The following is a 24,864-nucleotide window of genomic DNA, read 5'->3' as shown; positions in this document are numbered from 1 at the left end:
AGTGAGAAGTTCTAAACCTTTTGATTCACTTTCATCCTCCTCGCCCTCCAGCATCCTGTCAATATTTCCTTCTGAGGATCACATTCTACGATCTTCGACTGATGAAACTATTCTTATGTCGACTGAATTAGTTTACTCCACAATTGTCCCACCCTCGTCTATTTCACCAAGCTGTGCGTCACCAGCTCATTCGAAGATATGTTTCTCTTTCGCTTCTTCTGGTATATCCTGCACCTGTACGAATCCTCCGCCTTCACTGCCTCCAAATTTCTGTTCTACGATCAACTGTGGTTCATCGAGGATAGCCCCCACAACTATGCTGCCATCCGATTATTCTACAGACGAGTCGTTCATCTACGAGACAGTGGAAATAACAACGGAAGTCTTGATTTATCCCACTCCTGACACAACTCAACTTTTGCCAAGCTTTGACGTCTCCTCCATAATCAGTCAAAGTACAAGGTTCTTCACAGATTTTCCAATCTCCAGCGAGATTTCACGGCCAGAAACAACCATTGGTCTATCACCATCTTACTCGTTTGACAGCGGGTTTCGTAGTTTTACCTCCAGTCAAATGGAGTCCCTTGAAACTCAAGTTGAAACAACCTATATGGTGGAAACATCGGATATATCATTCCCTAGTTCTGAAATCGTATCTTCAAACCTGGAGCCTTCATACACCTACACTTCCCCATCATCGGAATTAACCCCGTTTAGCACATTATTAGATCGATCTATTGTTTCAGAGCCTCCATTTACCAGTGTATTCGAATCGCAGACTTTAGACATTTTCACCAGCTTGGCACCATCCATTGAGACATCATACTCCTTTCCTTACCCAGAGTTTTCTAGATCAACCTTAATTCCAGACATTAGTGAAGTGGATTCAATATTCACTGATGTATATTGGACTGACATCTATGAAACAATCACGACAGAAGTGTTTGAATATATAACTACAGATGTATACGATAGTCTGACAGTTAGTACAGAAGCCGAAGTACAACCACCCAGTACTATATTCTCTAGAACAAGTCAACCTAGTTTTCAGACACAATCAACCCTGCAGCTTACAAGTCAAGATCAAACTTCATTGTCATCAGCAGTCATGGAAACAACTATTCTTCCAATAGATACCAGCGTTAGCTATATCTCATCAATAATATACACATCACTTGAGGAGTCCCCAGTAATACCCATTACTTCAAGTGTATATCTGACAACTACGGATATTGAGAGTGGAACATCATCTCCAGATCTAGACACCGCGTCATTTTTCTTTAGTACCATTGTGGATTCGACCACTATTTTAGAAACTGATATAACTACTGGTGTATCATCCTTTGCCGATTCGACACTGATATTTAGCAGTGAGGACAGAGTAACTTCTTTGGAAACGATTACATCTTCGCTCCTATACAGCACATATGTGGATTTTAGTACAGTTCTTGTCAGCGATTCATTGACTGGTATACCGTCCATGGCCGATTCTACGGTGATGTCAATTAGTAGTATGGAGACACCTTCTTTGGAACCAAGTACACCATCGTTCCTGTACAGTACGGTTGAAGAATTTAGCACTATCATAGTGACTGATTCATTTCCGGACTCGACGATGTTGTTTAGCAGTGAGGTTGGAACCGCTTCTTTGCTACCAATTTCACCATCGTTCTTATACAGCTCTGGAGTAGATTTGAGTACCAGTCGACCTACTGGTTCAGCAAGTGATGCTCCCACCATGGGCGACACGACCCTGATGTTCATTAGTGACAGTCTGGCAACGTCTTTGGAACAAATTCCGTCATCTTTCATGTACTTCAGTGTTACAGATATGAGCACCATCCTCGTTACTGATACAGTCAAGGATGCATCCTCCGTTCTTGACTCCACGATGGTGTTCAGTACTGAGATTAGGACCACTCCTCCGGTACCTACCACACCGTCGTTCCCATACAGCTCTCTTGTAGAATTGAGCACCATTCTTCTCACCGATTCCGTATCTTATCCACCCTCAATTGCATTCTCGACGTCGGTAGTGAGTGGTGACAGTAGGACCCCTTCGTTGGTACCAGTCACACCTTCGTTCCGTGACAGTACCCTTGGGGATTTTAGCACCTTTATGGTTACAGAGACAATTGCGGATTCATTTTCTGAGTCAATGATGACCAGTAAGGAGATTGAAACCACTTCTTTGGAATCGATTCTACCATCCTTGGCATATAGCACCGTTATGGATTCGAGTTCTTTTCTAATAACCGATACAATCATTGAGGAGTCATCAATGTCGCCCTCTACGGTGGAGTTTCACCCTCCGCCATCAACCATGTCATTCCCATCAAGCCTTATGCCGAGTATGCCGACATTTACACCAATGGTGCCTTCGTCCTTGCAGACACCTTACCTTGATACATCATCCATTCTAATAACCACCACGGTAGATATAGAAACCCTGTTTTCAATGAGTAGCTTTGATGGGCTGTCTTCATTCCGTACGGACTTCTCTGAAATATCTGTGACTCGTGTGTCGTCTGCTTTTGTGTCATCTGATTATCTCACAGAAACACTAGTCACATCCAACATTGTTTCTGTAAATGCTACTGATACATTACCAGGGACAAAAACAAGTACAGACTACTCCACCCTCCTTATAATAAGCAGTGATTCCGTCGTTCACACTTCACCTAGTACATCATTTGAAACAATAACAACCAAAGTTGTAGACCCCGTTGCTTCTTCAGAACTGACATCATCGGAGTCTCTTCAGATAACAAGCATGGACACCTCCCTGTATACAACGTTCCAGGATACGTTAGTCAGTGAAACATTGCTCATACCGCCAACGACTGTACTGGAATATTCATCCAGTGCCCAAATGACTCCAATCATCCCACCTTCTTCCAGTCTAATGCCCGGAATGTCAACATCAAACATCTATGAAACCGTTTCGTCCGCAACAACAGATTTCATGCCACCACTCTTTAGTACATTCGATATTAGTACATCATCTATTGGTATCTTACCAAGTCCTTTAACACCTGTAGGTGCTACGTCAATTAGAACAACTGCTGAAGCTTCAACTGACAGTTCTAGTTTCCTAGAAACCTTGTCCATTATCACACCAACAAGTGAATTGTACCAAACGATATCAAGTCCAATGGCTACAGATAGTCCTACAATCTCAAGTAGCGAGAGCAATCCTCTTAACTCCATCCTCACGCTGGACTACAGCTCTTTTTCCACACCACCATTTACGGCAGTGACTCCTTTAGAAACAACTGATTATGTGATACCCAGCACACCTGACGCAATCACACCTTCAACACAAATACTTTTTTCGACAGAGATGACATCTTTACCGTCGAGTAGTTATGCGGAGATAGAGACGTCAGCTGTAACAAGTGAAGTAATGACAGATACAGTCAGTCGTGGGTACTCGATGATGTCATCGGTTGCTCCTACGTCAACAATCCTAGTCCCAAGTTCAACTGATCCTATCCTGAGCGAATCAAGTAGAGTGTTAGAGTCATCAACGTTGCCAGAAACGCCACCTTTGACTTCTTTCCCATCTACAATCCCCAGTCTATCACAGTCAGAAAAATATCCATCTACATTTTTTACACCAAGTGAATCACTCCTGTCAACTAGTGCGGAATATCAAGCAACCGCTTCAGTGATCATGTCGACACGATCTCAGTTGGTCACATCAAGTATCCCACCTACAACTCTTCCTGCTGCCACGACAACTGAATCTCCAATCGAGGTACCATCTGAGTTTCAACTTGTGATGGAAATCAAGGTTTCTACCTCCGAGGACATCATGGCTGAAGACTTTTCTGATAATCTCTCCAACAACCTTGAAATCCTGTACATAGAAGCTGGAAGCAATATTCTTGAAAGGCGACGTAGAAGTAACCTGGAAGTAGACTCGCATTTGGAAATCCCTTCAGACGAGGAATGGATATTCACCAGAAAACAACAAACCTATGGAGAACGTAATAGAAGGCAGCTTCTAGCCTTCCAAGGGATGCTCAGAGCCAAGGTGCAGCCCGTATTCCAGCCGTCAAAAGGCGATTCTTCTGCTGAAATAGAATGGATGTTCGTCTCAAAGCAGATTGGCAAAACAAGTGTAGGGCTAGACGTCACAAGAACAAGTAATATTCGGAGGAAAAGGCAGACTGATCTTTCGGATGAAGTAGAAGTGCCGGTGAGTTGTGTTTGTTTGTAGGGAGCATGTTCATTATCTGGTATAGAGCCTAGAAATAGATTATAATGTCTCAAAGACAAAGGAAATAACTATTTGTTGGTACACACTCCCCATTTTAAAAGATCTGCTTTTGAACAAAATAGGTTATAACGATGCTATGGAATATTTTTTTTAAACCCACATGGGCATTTATTATATACATAATTGAACATTCAAAGTCACATCACATGTTTACATAATTCTCTTTCAAACAAATATTCCAAATTAAATTCTCGACAATCTTTTCCTGTTTTGTTTCTTATGAGTATACATTTGTAGATACACCAAAAAGCAATTGTAAGAAATGAATCTAGTCCGGTTTCTTTGTGGGCTTTAAGTAAATGCAATTCTGTTACTTGAAGGTCAACATTGTATTCCAACTTCGCTATTGTTGTCAAATAAGAAAAGAATCTCTTATTTAGTTTACACTCAACAAAAGCATGTACATCATCTTCGTCCACATAACAATGTGGGCATCTCCCATCTGTTATAACATTCCATTTAAAGAAATTCTTTCTTACAGGCAATAAATTATATATAACCTTAAAATTGAATTCTTTCAGTTTATTGTCTATAACGATGCTATATGATAACCATTGAAAGTTCGATTCAGAGAAATTCTTGTATATTTGCTTCTTCCAAAGCAACGTTGGATCCTAACTTATGTACATACACCCCTTTCATGCATCAATTACGTTATTTTCATGTTGGTAAATACGAATTCTTGATATAATCAAGTTTGGGCATTCCTAACATATTGAAAATCATTAGTTTTAAGTATTTTACCATATGTATCTTGGTATTTCATGTATCTTGGTATTTCATATTAGAAATATTCAAATTTCTGAACATGTTTTTTCTTCTATGTCAGATATTGACGTTGTCACGTCCTGATGATGTTGACCCGGAGACCGTTACTTTGACCTTTTACGTAACGGAAAATGATACAATGGTTTTAGCTTCTGAGGCAGCAACCACGTACGGCAGTCTGACTGAAGCGGAGATGAGTGCCCAGTTAGGTTACGCTGTGAGTTTACTTTGAACTATTATGGGATTATAATAGCAGGTCCATTTTTATAGCGCAGCGACTTCATCCGTATACTCTACATTACTGCGCTTACGTGGCATTATGTATCCTAGCTGTACCTTATTATACATACAATTGATACACGGTACGGCCAATGACCTTCCTACAATTTGGGATATATTTTTTTTATTAATTATTGTTTGAGACGATACAAAACCTTGGACTTTATCAATATTGCGTAGATTCTGGGATATCACTTTGCCTTGAAACAAGGTCAGCAAATTTCCTTCTAAACACGGTTTTATTGATGCTTAAAACTGGAACAATGCTTAATTTTTAAGATAATATTCAGTGGGTGGCATTGAATCATCCAGGCCACCTCTTACATTCTTTCCATTTTTTAATCCGAAGAGCCATCGAGCAAATGGACGAATTCTGTGAATAACATATTTTTTGTTTCCTGCAAAGCAAACAGGCAATATTTTACCAGTGCTGATTCTGGAATTTTTTATTCCAGTTGTCCCATGCACTAAGAATCAACACGTCTTGTAATATCTCCCAAGATGATTCTGATTCCGCCTGGATTGTCTTTCTGTGTAGGTAAGAAGCATGCCACACCCAGTAGTACCGGCCCCAACTACTACCCCAGACTACCCCTACACCATACCACCCGCCAACCAGGCCGACTGGCTAAAGGTAGCCCTGATCATCGATACTGCCTTTGACGAAACCAATGCAACATTTCAGAAGCAACTGCGGAACGACCTGGAGTTCCTCTACGTCAATGGCAGTGCTATATTAGAGACCAACTCAGCAAGGACAAGACGGGATGTTAAGATGGAGTATCCCGGCGATATGGTCTTTCAAGGGGACAATCTGGTTCGGGAAAGGAGAGCCGCAGACCCAAGCTCCTTGACGGAAGTGGCTGTAAGTTGCTTGATATATATTTCAGCGTGGGGGGCAGCTCTTGAAAGGGGATTCAATAGGTCACCTTTTTCTTCCCAACGAAAGAGCCCAAGATGTACTTTTAGAAAAATAACTCATCCTTTCGTAAATTATGCGATGACCGTTGCGTAATCAAGGCTTTAGTCATTAATTTTGGAATAAAGTTATCAGGATCATACTGTAGGCTATAACTAAAAAAAGACCTTTTTAACAACAAAGTGAAAGTTTATTCTCTTCTAATTCGTTTGGTACGTTAGACGACGGAAGTGTATATTAGTCATTTGTCTACAATTTCATAACACTCGCGACTGCTGTGTGATATTGACTGTTACCTTTATCGCAAAGTTGGTCGTTTGAAAACGGAACTAAGACCTGCATCTTTTAATATACCTCACCACTGAAATAACTTGTACGATGATGATAATCCCCATGTCTTTCTGAATATTTTTCAAACGATAGCTGGAATCAGTCGATCGGTCACAAGCTGAAGGAGAGGACGTTGATGTGGTGTTCTATGTCGTTGATCAAGGAAGTGTGGTTCCTGGGGCTACAGCCTTGATTCCATACCAGCAGTTCAGTCTTCAGGAGCTAGAGGGCGTTCTAGGATATCAGGTAGCCGATATTTACAATGACAAAGAACATTGACATGCATTGGGATTATTTAAAGACACATAATAATTATAACCATATAGATTTATATCGTATAACATATATGTCATATTTTTAACAAGTCCACTCTGCTAGGGCTCAAAGAATCAAAGAAATCTGGGAATAACAGGAAAAGCAGAGCTAGACGGAAGTAAAGATTTGACAGGATTGTATTTGTTCTTGGTCTTAGCTTCAGTCAGTCAGACCAAGGCCTTGGCCTTAAACACCTCAGATGTTCGAACTTGCACACAGAATTTCAGGTCTGTTCCTTTTAACCAATATGTTTATACTCAAAACAATAATCTGTTTTTATGTTATTAATGTAGGTGGTATCTCCAGGGGTGACCCTCTTCTTGACTGCCACGCCCACTGGTCTTGATTGGTGGTGGTATCTCCTGATAGCCCTTGCAGCTCTCTTTCTTCTTATAGTCATCTTCCTCATCATCTACTTCTACTGCTGGTCTAAGAAAACAGCAATTAAGTCATTGGTAAATATTACGATCCTTTGCTTTTAATATGATTCGCGACTCATATTTTGGTAAACGTCAAGGCCCGTTTTCCGAACTCCTGCTTAATTAACTGTGGAGAGCCGACTGTGACTCTAGGCCCCGTCTATAAAGAGTTGCGATTGATCCGATCGATTGCGTCTATGGACGGCCAACAATGTCAACATCTGCTATGCAAGTTCAAAATATTTTCTAGCTATGATGCATATTCATGCATTCACCGTTGTCTTGAAAATTCAGTGTGCTTCTCTTTGTTTACTTTGTTTACAAAGGACATTGAGCACATTTCCTGTAAAAAAATATGACACTGAGGGATTTCCATAGAGTTACGATTGATTGGATCAATCGTAGCGCTTTGTAAGACGGGGATCAGATCTCCTACAGTTCGGGTTCAGTCTTTCAGCTGAAATGTCTGGGAAATACTGCACCATTTTATTTAGATCACGAGCAATGAACAGAGTAAAGCTAAGGACCATGGGAAGATACATACACTGTAAATTCTAATACTTTCGGTTCCCTAAAAACTTAAGCACAAAGGATAAACCATGTGCTATGTGACAACACAGTTCTGAATACTGTCTATATTATTTGTGGCAATTTACCTTAAATTATTCGCTGGCGAACTTTTTGGGGGTAGGCATTAAGGGGATCACTTCCCCTTCCAGATGTGAACAAAATATTACGCTAAATCATAACGTATGTCATCACTCAGCGGCATATGTTTCATCAACCTTCCTTCAAGATTTTTTTTTCAACCCATAACGATGGATCATCTAGAAGCGAAATGAAAATACGGTCGAATTTCAGGCTATTTGGGCTATACTTCTCCAAGGTTATGTAAAATTGTTTTTGCTCTATGATTATTTTTTCCAGGTATATAAACTTTGTGTTCCTCATTCTCCATGAGACGTTTCTGACATGCCAACTTGCGATACGTGATTTGATTTCATTTTTAGAGATATGGGATATAAGCTGGTGAATATGGGTGCAACCTCTTAATTGAAAACCTTGTGTTAAGATATTTCACGCCAAGAAGGTTCAAGTTTTGAGTCTGATGCATTCAGGGACAGGGGACAATTTGAAATATCCACTTGGGGGGTCAAAACGTTGAGACTGAAAGAAATAACTTTTGCCTAATAAACAAAAGAAAGACTTTTGCTATGAAATTAAAGAAGCAAAAGTGAAAGTGGAATTATTGTGGGACCTACGTTGTAAATAAAGACTCCCATGTTTGCGCCCACTGGCACCATGCTGCATATCTGATGTTGCTCGTCTATACAGAATAAATAAATGAATCCCGCTAGGGTCCTTCGGTTAATTGGATGTGCTGAAATTGGATGGATCTACGATTCATCATTTTATGAATACAAAATCACCAGGAACCTTAAGGGATCGGAAAATCACTCTAGATTTTGAAACGCACATACGAGGTGTACTATAAGAAATATAGATTGCTCTTGTTAATGGCAGTGCAGCCAAAATCGATTTACAGAACGAAGAATGTTTGCGAATCTCCCTGAATAATTTCACCTTTCCATCATGTACCAATACCTGGGCACCGTCATACAAAGAGTTGACATTGAACCGATCAATCACAACTACGGAAAGCCAGCTACGGCAACGTCTATAATGAATGTTTGGACAAAATGTTTACTAGAGGTGATGTATACTCACACATTCATCGCTTTCTTGATAGTTCTGCGCGCTTCTTTTCTTTAAGGAAGGACATTGTGCAAGTTCCATGTAAGAAAGCTATGACGATGGTGGATTTCCATAGTTAAGGTTGATCGGATCAATGACACCGCTTTGTAAGGGGCCCTTGACATGAGGCACATGCTCGGTCACACTGGCGAAACCAATTATAGACAAACACGTTAGTTTCTATAAGGCATTTATAGTTCGTTTTGTTAACATGACTTTGGCATATTACACATCCCTAGTGCCTACTGTGAATTTAACCATCTGGGCAGAAAGTGCTGGCTTTCTTTTATCATTATGACTAGAAGTGCAAATCTACCAAATTGCAGTCATGTTAGTGTGTCCCATATGCCCCCTAAAACGACTTGTCACATTCCAAAAGGTCATCAGCTGAATTTTCATTAAAATGGTTATGGAAACCTTGGTAGATCCATCCTGAAATTGTACACGTGATTTTTTTTCCCTCCCATTGTTCCTTTTAATAAAAGAAACTCCTTTCTTTGCGAAGTCGACATATATATTTTTTCATGTTTTCGTTTCCATTTATCCTAAGCAGGGGCGTCGATCCATTTTTCAGATGGGGGGGGGGGCAAAATCCTGAATCAACTTTCTAAAGGCAAAACAAACAAACTTACACACATATATATATATGCATATATATATATATATATATATATATGTGACTCATGAGACAGAGACACATATCTCACCAACAAATTAATGCGAGCGCGAAGCGGGAGCTGACATTTTTTAGTATACTGACATGAAAACAGGAAAAAGGTACTTGTTTAGGACTGTTTGTAGTAACTCATGAGGAGGATAGATACACGTATATCTCACTACAAAGATAATGCGAGTGCCGAGAGCGAGCTGAAATTTCTTTATATTCTGGCCTGAAAGCTTGATATTCGAAGCATTTTTGGTACCAATGATTAAGACGGGTATCTAAAAGAACAAGAGATTTTGATATTTCGATCTGAAAAAAGACAGTTTAATGGACGTTTTGATAACGAACAAGATATATATCCAACAAAAAATTATTGCAAATCAAAAGCGGGAGTTCTGTTGAGGTTTAGAACTGAAAACGGGACATTCTATTCACCTATTAATCACCTACTAATCATGGAAAGTATGGGTTTTTGCTACATAAATGATGCGAGCGCGAAGCGCGTGCTGAAAATTTTGATATTCCAATCTAAAAAGCGGACATTTTGAGCACAATTTTAAATAAAGAACGAGTTGGTATCTCAATCTCGCTTGCTGATTTCTGTGTAACATTACAATCTTATTTTATTTTTACACATCAGTGGAATTATTGGGGGCAAACGATGTTTGCCCCCCCCAATATTTTTATTGGTGGGGCGATCGCCCCCTGCCCCCCCCCCCCGGATCGACATAGAATATTTGTCAGTACAGATTCCGAGTTCATTCGTGTTTCGTATTTCTGGTGTCTATTACATCCCCGTCCTAAAATGGATTGTTCCAGTTTAGGAGAGAATTCTTGAAATTCCATTCATTATCTGTATTCATTACACCGCTTAGTATAAAGTTCATTGTTCCAGGTCATTAACAAAAAATTCCACGATACTTCATTTATGTGTTTTCTTTTATTACACCCCTTAGTATAAAGTGGATCGTTCCATGTCAGTAGAGATTACTTAGGATTACATTTTTAAGAAATCTGTTACAGTCTTAAGGTAAAGTAGATCGTTCCATGTTATCAAATATTCCGATATATTTCATATATGTCTCTTAATTCATTATAAAACCCCTTAGGATGAATTAGATCGCCCATAGATTCATTGAAAAAACATTTTTCTGTGTCTATTGCCCCCTCAGGATGAAATTTGCTCGTTCCACGTGATTAAAACATAGTTGATATGCCGTGCATGCTTCGGTATATGGTTTACCCCTTAGGATAAAATGGAACCTTCCATGTCAGTACAGATTCCTTGAACTCTTTATCAGTATATATTACATTCATTATAATAAAGTCGATCGTTCCAAGTCAGTAGCGGTTCCTTGAAATTTAATTTATTTTTCTGTATTTAATACAGCCAAGCATGACTTGATATTTACGAATCAGTATAATTTCCTTGAAATTTTAATTAAGACATTTCGTGTGTAAATTACACCCCTCAGGATAAAGTGGACCGTTCCACATCAGTTGAGCTTGGATTCCTTCGACTCGAGAAGGAAACAAAGCCAAAACTCGTTGTCATGGAGACAGTTCTTGAGGAGAAAACTTCCAAGAGAGGCCAAGTTAACGGAAGCGCATCTCGAGAGGCGGGCAAGGAAAGGTAATTGATTCCTCAGTTTTTCATGACCTCGGACGCCGTAATCGATGAATGAAATGCCCTAGCAAGATCATCCTTGCAGGAGCATTTTGGTTAGAACTAGTAGTCAATCAGAATTGTTCTTTCAAATTAGCGATTAATCGCTAATTTCTGGGTCCTAGTGGGTGTTTCATAAAGCTGTTCGAAAAATACGAATGACTTTACGCATGACTGTTGATCCTTTCTTGTGCTATGCGATATCCCCATGTAATCGATTTATGACCTTAGAACATGTTCCAGTCGTACGTAAAGTCGTTCGTAACTTTACGAACAGCTTTATGAAACACCTACCAGGTATATTTTAATTGTGGCTTATCAAGGCCATGGGAGTTCTATACTGTATTTTCTTTAAATTCGTTAGTGGTATTTTTTCTCTGTAGCTTATTAGCTAACTTAAATTTCCCCTTTCTCCTTCTCCCCATCCCTATCCAGTTTCCTTTCTTCTCTCTTCCTCTCTGTCTCTCCCTATCCATTCCTTCTCACACTTCCGCTCTCTCTTTCCCTGTCTCTCTCATTACTCTTTCTTTTATCGTCCTTCCCCTATGTCATCTCAGTCTCACATTTCACTGTTAACATAATATTCTATTTCCTCTCTCCTCTCCTAATCTTTTTCTCTTTCTTTCTTTTAACGTCTCTCCTATTTCGCCCCCATCTAACATTTTCATTTTAATATTATATTTCATTTCCTTAATTCCCTGTCCTACGTCAAATTTAAGTCCCCATATCCTTATCGGATCTGAAAGAATATGACAGTGACGTTATCCCATTACTTTTATTCTTAATTACTTCAGACTTACAGAAGATGGGACTCAAAAATATAAAAGGAAAAAGAAAAGCAAACGAGCAAAGGAATCAACGAGGGAGTATGCTAAAAGAGGCTATTTGAGTGATGAGGTAAGATGGCAAAATGTCCCCCCTCCCACCCCAAAGCAGGAAACATAACATTCTACTGACATTCGCTCAGTATTCTTAATTTTGCCCTATGCGAACTCGTTCATTTAGGTCTCCCCATCAGCTGATCCTCATCCTTGTATTAATTTACACAGAAAAACGCCATTTGAATTTATCTTTGCAGTACTGTTTACTATATGAATCTTACAGTGGTTGATCAAACAAAATTAAAAACAACAAACTTTGATTTTATATCTAATTCTCAATAAATGGTTGTTAAACAACTACTGTACTGGTTCATAGAGTGAATAACGTTATATACAATTTTAAACAGAGTTTTACTATGCACGGACTATATTTACATTGTATATTTGATGTGAACATTCGAATTAATATTTACTGTACCTGAGTAAAATAAAATTTGTATTTAATAAAATCGAACTGAGTTCCAACTAACCCAAGTGAAGCCTGCCCTAATGATATATCTAACATGTCCAAATTAAACGTTCTAGCATCTTCATTTACAGTTTAATTATTTTGACCCGCCAGTGCTCGATTTACTTCATAACTATAGATTTACTATGTAATGAACGCTACATGAAAATAAGGATATTACTTTCATGCGAAAGTTTTGTAAATAAATTGAAATAAACTCAATTCGTCACTCCATTTCCATGAGATGGGGCGAAGAGCGCACAAAGTTCATTGGCACAAATCGGATTGCAACAGTACAAGACAGCCGCCTTTGACACAAACTTGAAGAGGCCTTCGCATTCCAGTTGGGTTAACATGGCTAATGATGGTGGTGGTGATGATGATGATGATGATAATGATGATGATGATGATGAAACTTAATTCACCTTTAATCAACTACAGGATGACCAGCTGTTCAGTCATGTCGACGTCCATGCGACCAAGCCAAAGACCAAGAAACCGCCAGGTGCCTCGAGAGTACAGAACAACATGGTTTACCCTGAAGCCGAGAGACTCCCGCCACTCAAACACCGATCACTGGTAGCCTACTCGGAGACAGAGAGTGAACTTAGTAACGAGCAGCTTCGGATGATGAGAAGGGCGGGGATGCCGAAGGTATGATGTATTGTGATGTTTTCATTTTTATTTTATTCTCCTTCTTCCTCTTCTTCTTCCTATTCGTCTTCTTGTCCTTGTTCTTCATCATCATCATCTTTCTCTTTTTCTTCTTCTTCCTATTCTTCCTAATCTTCTTCTTGATATTCCTGGTCTTGTTCTTCATTTTTTTCTTCTTCTTCTACTACTTCTTATTCATCATCATCACCGTCGTTATTTCTTTTTCATCGTGTTGTATTCTTTCAGTTTTCCCATTTATCTACCCATCTTTTCAGCCTGTCAGTGTATTAATGTAATCTTTCTTTCTTACTTCCCTCGATTTTTTTTTCAAAAACTCTACTTAAATATCTTCACAGTTAATTTGCAGGGTTACGTTAATAAACCCACTCTCATCTGTTGTTCTGTTTCAATCTCTCCATCTCTATCTTGATTAACCCATATCCTATTCCCTGTTTCCCAATGTTGCACTTGACTTGTAAGACAAGAACGCCAGTGTTTATCATGTTTATGATGGTACTTCTTTAATACTTTTATTTTTCAAGTTATTCATTAGAAAATCAATATTGCTTTTAAATCAAATCCAGTCCTGGTATACAACACATATTGACAAAGATCCGGAGGAGCTGAAAAAGGACATCGCAAGAGAGAAGAAGAAACAAAGAAAGAAGAAGGAAAAGAAAATCCAAGACCAACTGACGGCAGAGCAAATGCAAAAAGAGGCAAGTGCCCATTCGATTTTCATATTGTTTTTCTTTCGAAATCTGACCATGATATGATGGTGGTGGTGGTGGTGGTGGCGATGATGAAGATGATGGTCATGATGATGATGATGGTGATGATGATAAAGATGGTGGTAGTGACGATGCTGCCGCTGTTGCTGCTGCTGCTGATGATGATTATGATCATGATGGTGATGATGGAGAGGGTAGTTATGATGATGATGATGATAATACAGTGGTGATGGTGCTCATGAATCACAGTTTGGTTAATGTATAATTCTCAAATATGGCAAAAATGTTTTCATAGCATTTGCCTACCCCCCCCCATAAAAAATAATAAAAAAATAATCATTAATAATCAAAATAAAGGAATTTTTTTTTAATTACGGTCTTACGAATATCCTTTTGTGTAGAATTTGGTCTGGTTATTGAGTAGCCAAAGTATTAGTGAGGTCATTTCACAATGTCGAGTATCCAACTATAATTTTGTTGTCACATTTTCGTTCTTATTATGTTCTTATTTCTAGTTTGATGCAGTTCTTGATGGAATGGATGAACAAGGAATTAAGAATCCAACTGCAAGGTGATGGAAAACTTAAAAACAATATTAATCACTTAGAAATCTTTTGCTGGGAATGTGTGAAATATTAAAGTTGAATTCCCTGTAGTCGCGAAGTTTCACCAACCACCGTTAGCTTCATCAGGCGAATGAAGAACAATCTTTACAAAAAAATCTTAATCTTCATAAGAAGACCATCATAGCCTAGTTACACGAAGTTTGCAATCAATCGTAGTCAGTAGGATCCATTGAATACGCTCTATCATCAACTGGAACAATTTCATAAGTCAGTCGTACAATCAACTCCCAGCCATGGCGTAATTTCCTTTAGCAAGAAATTTATGCACATTGTGCTGCTCTCGACCCAGGTGAGGTGAATGGGTACCTGGCAGGATTAATTCTTGAATGCGTGAGCGCTGAAAGGCAGCACGAGCTAAAGCCGGGGTAAATAATAATAATAACAACGCGCCTCGGAATAGAATATTTCTAACTGGGCGTTGTGGCGTGCGCCTGTAATCCAAGCTGTGGGGAAGTTACAGATTGATGCAGAAGTTCGAGGTTCGAGCCCTGGTCACCTCTTTCGGATGGTGACGTTAAATGTCGGTCCCAGACGTAAATAATCATATCTGATTGATACACGTCTGACAAAACTCAAATACATACATACGCGCTATATAATGTAAATGCCTATTATTATTATCAATTCATTTTGTCTTTTGTCCCGATGTATTAGTTGTTAATGTGTACCAAGATGATGAGTCGATTGAAATTGATTTTTAGAACTGTATAAATTCCGATATATTGTCTAAATCTCAAAATATTTCAGTTTTCAACAATTTTCACACGATATCTATATATTTTCTCTCTCTTTTGGGGGGTTGGGCAATCCAGACAGCTGCAATATACAAGGACGGATCGTTGGAAACCTAAGGTTGTGGTAAGTTTTGCAGTTCTGTCTTCACTTTATCTTTCAGGGAAGTAACATTTTCTAAAAGATACCTCATGGAGCAAAGGATTTTAATCCAATTGTTTTGTTTTTCACTTTCAATTTCATATTTACAATTATGATACAATTGACACAGTAACATGTAATCACATTTGAAGTACATGCAAAAATTGATATCATGATTATAACATTACATTAGACAATTATCAAATTATAATCACCGAATTGCCGGCGGAGCAAATGCCATGTAACCATTCAATGCACTAAAGCCTTATCTTCGGTAGATATGAAACCAGCGATCAATGTTTCTGCCTCTGTGTTCTTCTACCACTCTCCTTGTTAACATGTTTACCCCCCCCCCGCCTTATGTTTACCCCTGTCTGCCTGCCCCTCTCTTTGTCACATCCCTACCCCATTCTCTCTCTCTCTTTCTCCCTCTCTCTCTCTCTGTAGAAGAGGAAAAGTGAAATTCCTGAATCAGCAGGAGACATCGACGAGTCTGCAGTGAGACTGATCAGAACACGCCCTCTGGAGTCTGAGGTAAGTCATGTATGCGCTTTTTATGGACTTGATGATAATAATGATGATGATGATGATGGTGGTGGTGATGATGATGGTGATAACGATTTTTTTTCTCTCTTTTCAATCCTCATAAGAGGGAATTTATTTGTTCATATGATATTTACAATCGTTTTATGCAAAAGTCACATACAGACATGTACATGAATAAAATAGCAAGATATGAATGGTGATGATAACGGTGATAATGATGATGACGATGATGATGATAGCGGTGGTGATCAGGATGGTGATAATGATGTTGTTGTTGATGATGATGATGGTAACTGCAGAAATCGACATTTACATTATTGTTCTAGTCAATAATGCCATATTCGCCAGAAAATTGGTTGGAGTTACATGTAGGCATGCTTCAACATTGTTCGTGCTCTGCTGTGCTCTGCTTTTCAGAAGAAAGACAATTATTCTATAATTTAGTAGTAGTATCTCTCACTCTCTCTCTCTCTCTCTCTCTCTTTCACTCACAGGCTCCACCGGTGCCAAATCATGAAGATATCAAACGGGAAATCGTGGAGCTTCTGAAAAGAGGTCCTCCTAAAGCCGTCCGAGGACCTTTCTCTAACACAGCATCAGTGTCTCAGGTAATTATAATAATTGCACATTTATCCTTCACGACGCCATGATGGATCAGTTTACCTCGGTCGAACTTAACGTTGGCAATCCATGGAAATTTATTGTGTAAGTGCCTTTTTAAATCTGAAATAAGTATTGTTGAAATTACTATCCCTTGTTCATCACATATTTTTTCAAAGTTATCAAGGGATCCCCAGTTCAGAAGTTGATGTTTCCCCCGTTACTTCGTAATTTTGTCTTGTCACACGTAAATAGTAGGAATTATAAGTATCATTTTTGTATTTTCTATTCATTTTTTTTACTTTTTGTATTACATTTGCATTTTACTTCCATGAAGATTGTTTTATATTTTTTTATTCATTCCAGTATTATGTCTGTACACTTGTCTTGTAAGCTTGTTATGATGATCATGGACCTCAGCATATGCGGAAGTGTGTTGAATGAAGTCTTGAATTAAATATTGAAAGTTAAATATTATCTTGTTATTTTTCGTAGGAGGAAGCTAAAGAGGCTGTTGAGAAGAAGGAGAGGGAGGTCAGACTTCGGAGAAAATGGGCCGAGGAGAGAAAGAGACTAAACCGCATTTTAGATGAAGCCTTTGCTCTGAGTTCCACTAGTCTAGGTAATTCAGGAGATCAAGCAAAAGGGGACACGGCATCTGGAAGCAACGGGAATGACAGTATAGGAGCCAGAGAGTTTGGTAAAGACTTAGAAGACTCGGGTTATCTTCGACGTCATGATTACTATGGTTATAATAGACTGGATGATAGCATCATACCTGGCATGATTCCTGGAAGGCTGTCCATGTCAGCTCGGAGCATCCCTCTTTATGAGACAAGCTTTGGACTTGATAGTGGTGAGCACCTCTATGACTCGATCCGGAGACCGCCCATAGAGTACGAGTTTCTGCCGTCGCAGATGCGATCTGATGGCACCGTACCTGCGTATGGGGTTAGCGTTTCTCCGGTTCGGGCGCAGAGGGCGCGTGTCTCGCCGTATCCTGTGCGGGATTTTCTTGGTGTTGACCCACACAGGAGCTTGAACTCTTCTTTAAATAGTAGCCTACAGCCCATGCAGATAACACCCCGGAATCAACAAATGGATAGAACTATAGAAAACGACCATCATTATCAGAATGACGATCGAGGGCAAGACATTATCCGTGTTCAAGAAGAGAATCTGTCACTTCAAAGACTTGTAGCAAAGCAACAGCGGGAGTTAGATCATGCTCTAGCTCTGATTGGACAGCCGAATTCCAGAATTGACCAACCACAGAAGAGTAGCAGTAAGGAGGAGAAGGTTGGATCTAATGGTCGAAAACAGCGTAAGATCGTTCCAGTTAACTCATCAAAACCTCTCAACGGCCCAAGTTCAGTATCAGCTTGGACGGTAAGAACTAAACTTTGTTTTTAAATTTCTGTAACAATGATATTATTTACTATTCGATACAGTAGCTTTCGAAGTTCGAAATTTTAACCGATTGTTTATTCTTCCATCTTTCCGGTAGGATGACCACAAGGCCGTAGAGAAGAAATCCCATCCACTGACCTCAACCCCCAACAAAGACAACCTAATTAAGGTTAAACCAAAGCCTTCACAGAAGGAGGGAAGTGTAGTCTTGGAACACCATATAGAAAAGCCAGGTGAAATATCATTCTTGAACATGGATTATTGAAGCCATCGCCCGATTGTGTGCGTGTATATGTGCGTTCCCGTGTATGTTAGCGCGTGTTTGGGATTCGGCGTGTGGTGCACACCCTTGTTCATATACATTCTTTTCGAGTGTGTGTTTGCGCGCGCGCGCATCATTATCAATCGAAGTATCTAAAACCATTCAAAGCAATTGAAATTATTTAACTCTTCATTCCCTAGTTTATTACGACCATCTTGTTCCTACATCGAACAGCAGCAATAGAAATGCTGATTTGAATGTTACACTGTGTTTACATGTAAATTGAAATATCATTGTAAATATGAAAGGATTGAAAAGGAAGTTAAATGAATTGAAACGAGATAATAGAAATTCTTCATGAATAAGTAATAATGATAAGTTAACGAGTAAAAGAAAACTCTTTCTGAAAATGTCAAAATTTTCCACCAAACTAATGATATATTTTCCTCTTCTTCCTTTGTAGGTAAAGACTCGGGAAGTGTTAAAATCTAATCAGCAACCCAGTAAGCAGCTGATCGATGCACAATCAAGCAGAGAATTCAGGGCATTATGTAATACAAGAAAACCAACAAGATACGACTGAAATAATGTGGTTCTAATGTAGAAGAGGCTCTTTTTAGTTTGTACAAATACGTAGAGAGTTATTATCCTTCTTAATTGAAACCAAACATGACTCAGTGTTGCTTTATTGCCGGCTCATTGCATTATGCAGGAGGGGGGGGGGGGTTCGAAGGGAGAGATAAGAATGCATACAATGCTTGAAACCCAACAAAAGCTGGGGGAATATTTTACAAAATTAAACAAATATTTGAAAAAGGAACCTTGGGATAACTTTCCGTGCATTTACTTTTGTTTTAAAAACAAGCAAAAAAAGTGATTTTTTAAATATTTTTTTGAGGGGGGGGGGCTGGGGGATAACACTACACCCCAACCCAAACCCCGCCACGAAACGACAATGCGAAATGGGCGTTTTTTATTTGAGAAAAAAATACATTTTGTGAAATGAATAACTCGTAGTTATGTCAAAATGTGCATGTGAACTTGATAGTCCGAAAATAGTCTATTTTCTACTGCATGCTGATGATGGAAATTAGTATGTTTGACATTCGAAAGAATATTGTCATGACAGCTTATGGCTCGAAAATGATTCAAACTACGGTAAAAAAATAATTAGAACAAATAGAATGATTCAATAGATTCATATTACACGACTTGTTCTTTTAAAGAATAATAGTATCCCGGTGCAGATTTTGAATCAGAATGATAATTGAAAATTACAATGTTGTGCTGATAGAAAGTCGACTGTGCTTCAAAGAAATATATCTTAGGTGCTACCATTTGAATTATTTAGCTAGAATTTTGCCAAATGATCTATTTTACTTCCGATGATATTGTGTTGAACAAATATATGAAGTGCAATTTAAATTTGTAACATTTCAATGATAAGACAGTGTGCTAATCGACGCTAAAAATCTTCCAGTTAATTTTCAAAGATTAACGATATATATATCAGAGTATAACTTTATCATAGTAACATTATTATGTGGTGCAAAATTGCTGTTCATTTCTAATCATGCAGGATTCTGTGTATTTAAGAAGAAAACAGAAATCTTTTTGAGCACATGAATTTATGCGGTGCAAATATGATTCAACATATTACTTTCTTAATCATATTTATAAACATCTTACATTTTATAAATATTATTTCAATGTTTCAGATTATCTTTTATAACTGTATATTGTCATTAATATTCCACCTTGGACACTTTGAAAATAGTAACATTCCATATTCTTTACATCATGATATGACATTTTTTATTTTAGCTATAGAGGGCCTTCTCTAACTTTGTCAAGATTTCCGCTTGTCATACATTTCAGCTTTATTGGCTTCACATAATATTATCCGAGATATCTGAATGTAGATTTGATTTATTTAAACGGAGTATAACTTCCTGAACGGACGTCCTGAACAAGGCGATTGTAAGGTATGACACATGCAAAATATCCTTAAAATTTTGCAAGACATTCTAAAATATTCGCGTTAGTTTTCAGTTCAGTTTGGTTTATTTAATTTCAACTCAAATCAATTTTAACAGCAAAAGAAATCATTACAAAGATATAAATGAATATGCAAGTATATACAGTATGACAATATGGCATATATAAGTAAATATTTACAATAGACACGAAACAATTATAATCATAATAATAATGATATTTACAATGAACTAGATAATCATAATAACTGCAGATTATTTATGCTAAAACATTTTGCATATAATTTCTTTTATTCATCTTTACTATTTAAATAAATATTCGCGTTATAAAATATATTTTCATTATTTTCAAAACAAATTGTGCAAGATATTTTCCTTTAAAATAACCCCTTCCTTTGATTTTATCCCCTTTGTAGGAGCGGACGTAAATGCTTTTCTCTTGATCTCAATATTTCATCTGGAATGATAAAATATATACTTTGCTCAACATGCAGTAGTATTAGCAAGATAGTTCGCCGATATAAGTGCGCCCTAGGGCATTCTTATCAGCGACGGAAGTAACTCAATATTTACGGATGCTAAGTGGACTCTCAATAAGCATGCCCAAGAGTCCATAGTTTTCATTTGGCTCCGCGCCCAAACTGAGTCCAACATTGGGAATGATTTTGAATTTCAATTTAGATGGCTAAATCCCTAGATGGCTAAATCCCTAAGCCACGCTCAGTAGTATACATGGTTTCCTTGCCTTCATTATAGGACAAGTCATGATGGAAAACAAAAGTAATTCGTTATATTAAGGCGCATACATTCGTAATTCCGAAGCTTCGTTATTCCGAAGGTTCGGATATTCCGAAGGTTCGGATATTCCGAAGGTTCGTTATTCCGAAGGTTCGTATTTCCGAAGGTTCATAATACCGAAAGTTCGTAAGTCCGAAAACGAAATGAGGTTCGTATTTCCGAAGGTTCGTTAGTCCGTAAACAAAGTGAGGTTCGTAATTCCGAAGATTCATTAATCTGAAAATAAAATGAGGTTCGTAATTCCGAAGGTTCGTTAGTCCGAATAGTAATGATTAACGAACCTTATTTCGTTTTCGGACTAACGAACCTTATTTCGTTTTCGGATTAACGAACCTTCGGAACAACGAACCTTATTTCGTTTTCGGACTAACGAACCTTCAAAACATCGAACCTTATTTCGTTTTCGCATTATCAAACCTTCGGAATAACGCCACAAATGCTCGGATTAACGAACCCTTTTACGTTTTCGGATTAACGAACATCAAGGTATAGGCAATTTACGTGTTTCGGAATTAAGAACCTTCGGAATTACGAAGTGTAACCATATAACCACTGTTATATTTTGCTTCTGATTAGTCTTTTCGCTGCTCCAAGATATCCATGCAATGCATGCATCTTTCCCCCAGCCTTTTCAGTACCTTTTCCTAAAAAAAATCAAAACGGAAACATCTAGAGATAAATAACTACATGAACATTAATGGACATTGATTTAGAAACTACCCTGACTTCGACTGGCTAATTTAGCAGTTTAAAGCGTCATGTAGAGGGCGTTTTCATCTCTTATATCATCTTGCAGCAAAAAGAATTGTCCGGTAGTGAGAGCAAAAAAAACATATATTTTGATCCTGAACAGGTTGAAGAATTTGGTTTTGTTTGCAGTGCATTATGTGTCATTATATTTCGTATTCAACTTTTTATTCAATATTTTTGTTTTATTTATATGTGGGGATATTATTGTTTTGGTTGCATGTGATTGGCAGTAAAAGTGCATTTTGCAATATTTTCTAGTGTGCAGATAATGACCAAATTGAATTTCAATGGAGGCCAATGTATGAAATAAATACTTAAGTAACATAGTAATAAACAATTTGTGATTACTCCTTTCCCTCTCATAATTCAAACACAACACACATCAAACACAACGTTGCATGTCCCCATGAATATGATGAAAGAAAAGTCTTATTCTGAGTGTAAAAAGTAAGGGAAATTATGTAGTTATCGTGTGTTTTGAAGCAATTGAATGACGCTGTCCCTATTCTACATACATGACGTCACGCCATGTTGTCACTTAGAAATCCATTCATAAGACTGGATGGTATAGAGATTATCATTTTTTTTGTTCTACAATTTTTCAAAATTAATAACTTTCTTATTGTTTATCCAAGTTTGTTCACATTTTCAGCTATCCGCTTATCTATTTTTCTTCAATTAACACCATCTCTCCCTTTGGTTTGGATTACCCTTTACACGTAACCTATTCTGGATAAAATAATTGGTTAACATTGATTATTATGTCATTTGGATGAATTGTGTTTTATTGTAGGAATCGTTTGTAAGTGTGCTTTTTGTCGATTATTTTATATTTATTACCATTGTATAAACTCATAATGAAATCTATTATAGACTTGCCGAAATGAGTGTAATTCGTGTACTTGAATAAAGTTTGATTTTATAAAACGTTTACGAAGTTGGCTTTATTTTTTTCTCAATGTAATACCCGTTTTAAGAATTGTCTATTCACTGATGATTGAAAAGCACAAATTCTCGTGAACATGATTTAGCTTGAGGTTAAAGCAAGCCATTTATAGGCGCAAAATGCACCATAAACATAATAAAATTGATAGCATTTCGAACGAAACTTAGGGGACAATCACACCGATGAACCCGGCTCCAAAACCCCAGATGGTATGTCACTGGAGACAACGTTATAGATTTGGTCGGACTGGAGTCGTTTTTCCCCGGTGAGACTGTCGCATATATGGTTTTGAAATAACAGATCTTTTGGGTGCCGCATTTTTTATTTTACAAATAAAGGGACTACAAACGCCTGCTGGAGAGTAACACCACCATGAATTAAGATTGATTTAAATGATAATTTGTATAAGGCATAAATCAATTCCGTAACTATCGAACTATTACATGTTAATACAAAGGCGGAAATCTCTCCCCAACGGTAGGGGAACCAGGGGCTAGAATATTTGACAAGCAAAAAAAAAAGGTTATCACCCCAAATGTAAGCTCATTTCGACCAAAAAGATTTGACAAGCAAATCAAAAAATGGTAAGCACCAAAAAAGTAAGGTCATCTCGTCCAAAATACATGTTTTATTTCGATTTCGAATAATGTATTTCTTTCCATCACAAAATACCAAAAGTAGTAGGGGGAGCATTGGATATTGTGTCCCCTCCCCACTATTTTGGGTAGGGGGGACGCGTCCCCCTGCCCCCTGGGATTTCCGCCCATGTGTTAATATATTCATTTTCAGAGATAGTCAACGAGGCATGGTACGCTGTAAGAGTGTGCAGTCCTGCTGGGAAGTATGTTATCTCCACAGTGTTTCACACGATGGATTCACACTGTGGCACACAGTATAAAATCACATTCACACTCTTAAATTTGAATTATTTTAGAGTGAATCACATTTCTTCACATCGTCCACTATCAAACACACACTTTGGCAACAATGACACAGTTGAGTGTGACCTCGTTTTCACACTGTTGAACTTTGAGTCTTTTTTTAACAGTGTGTATCACATCTTCTCATAGTCCATGATGTGATCACACATGGCCAGGGGGAGCGGGAGCCTGCTGCGTGTATCATTATCCATAGGCAGCACCTTCAGGAATTCTGGTACACAGCAAAAACTGTGGTGTTAATCGGTGTACATAGAGGACCACACCAGTTATTTTACACTGGTGTTAAATTGGTGGTGTTAGTTTTACACGTATAGGTGTTATTACAACACCTTTTGTTGTTACATTTACACTCTTTGGTGTTATGTTTAATCTCTAGGGTGTAATTTTAACACCTCAGGGTGTGGTCCTCTATTAACACCAATTGGTGTCAGTTTTAACACCGCAGTTTTTACAGTGTAGGTGTTAAAAATGGAGAAATGTAAGCCAGAATAACCTTCACTTTGTAGTGAAACTTTCTTTTTTTTTCCTTTTTCTTTAGTGTGTCAAATTGTTCGGGACTGAAATAAACAGATTTTTTTCTGTGAAAACCTTTTTTTTGGGGGGTGGGACTTGTCAAATTTATCTCAGCACCCCAAGTAAAAGATTCGTTCCCAGGGCCCTTTGATCGCACTGTGTGTGATACTATATTCCGTCCAAAAGGGAGGGGGAAATAGTGCATTATCCATGACAGCTCCTTTCCCTAATGAAATGACGACACAAAATATAACACGGTCATTTTTCACGAGTTCATCATTTATTATGAATCTTTGTTCTGGTGTCCAATTAAGGAAATTACAATGTTCAAATTGGCTGTATCAATCTAAATTTCATACAAAATGAACACACAATAAACATAGTAATTACTTAGTGAAGTACACATTGCAAGGTAAGCGCGAGGAATGTGGATATGATTGTGTGCTCGAGAAAGAAAGAGGATATTGGAGACCAAAAGAGAAATTTAA

General features: G+C 38.1%; 1 protein-coding gene across 1 annotated transcript; it reads left to right on the top strand.

Annotated features, from left to right (window-relative positions):
- The first annotated feature begins 115 nt into the window (after positions 1 to 115).
- Positions 116 to 19,232, top strand: LOC121421995 (mucin-3A-like). Its single transcript, XM_041616798.1, has 16 exons — positions 116 to 4,204; positions 5,115 to 5,270; positions 5,871 to 6,197; positions 6,675 to 6,827; positions 7,190 to 7,351; positions 11,210 to 11,367; positions 12,195 to 12,297; positions 13,171 to 13,383; positions 13,968 to 14,102; positions 14,630 to 14,685; positions 15,553 to 15,598; positions 16,061 to 16,147; positions 16,654 to 16,767; positions 17,255 to 18,148; positions 18,267 to 18,402; positions 18,895 to 19,232. Exons 1-16 carry the CDS (start codon positions 116 to 118, stop codon positions 18,921 to 18,923), a joined length of 6,858 nt encoding a protein of 2,285 aa, XP_041472732.1. The 3' UTR covers positions 18,924 to 19,232.
- Positions 19,233 to 24,864: the final 5,632 nt, after the last annotated feature.

This window comes from Lytechinus variegatus, chromosome 9 (assembly GCF_018143015.1).
Source record: "Lytechinus variegatus isolate NC3 chromosome 9, Lvar_3.0, whole genome shotgun sequence".
Classification (NCBI taxonomy): Eukaryota; Metazoa; Echinodermata; class Echinoidea; order Temnopleuroida; family Toxopneustidae; genus Lytechinus; species Lytechinus variegatus.
The sequence above is the reverse complement of the archived record's forward strand: the minus strand, read 5'-3'. Positions and strand labels throughout refer to the sequence as shown.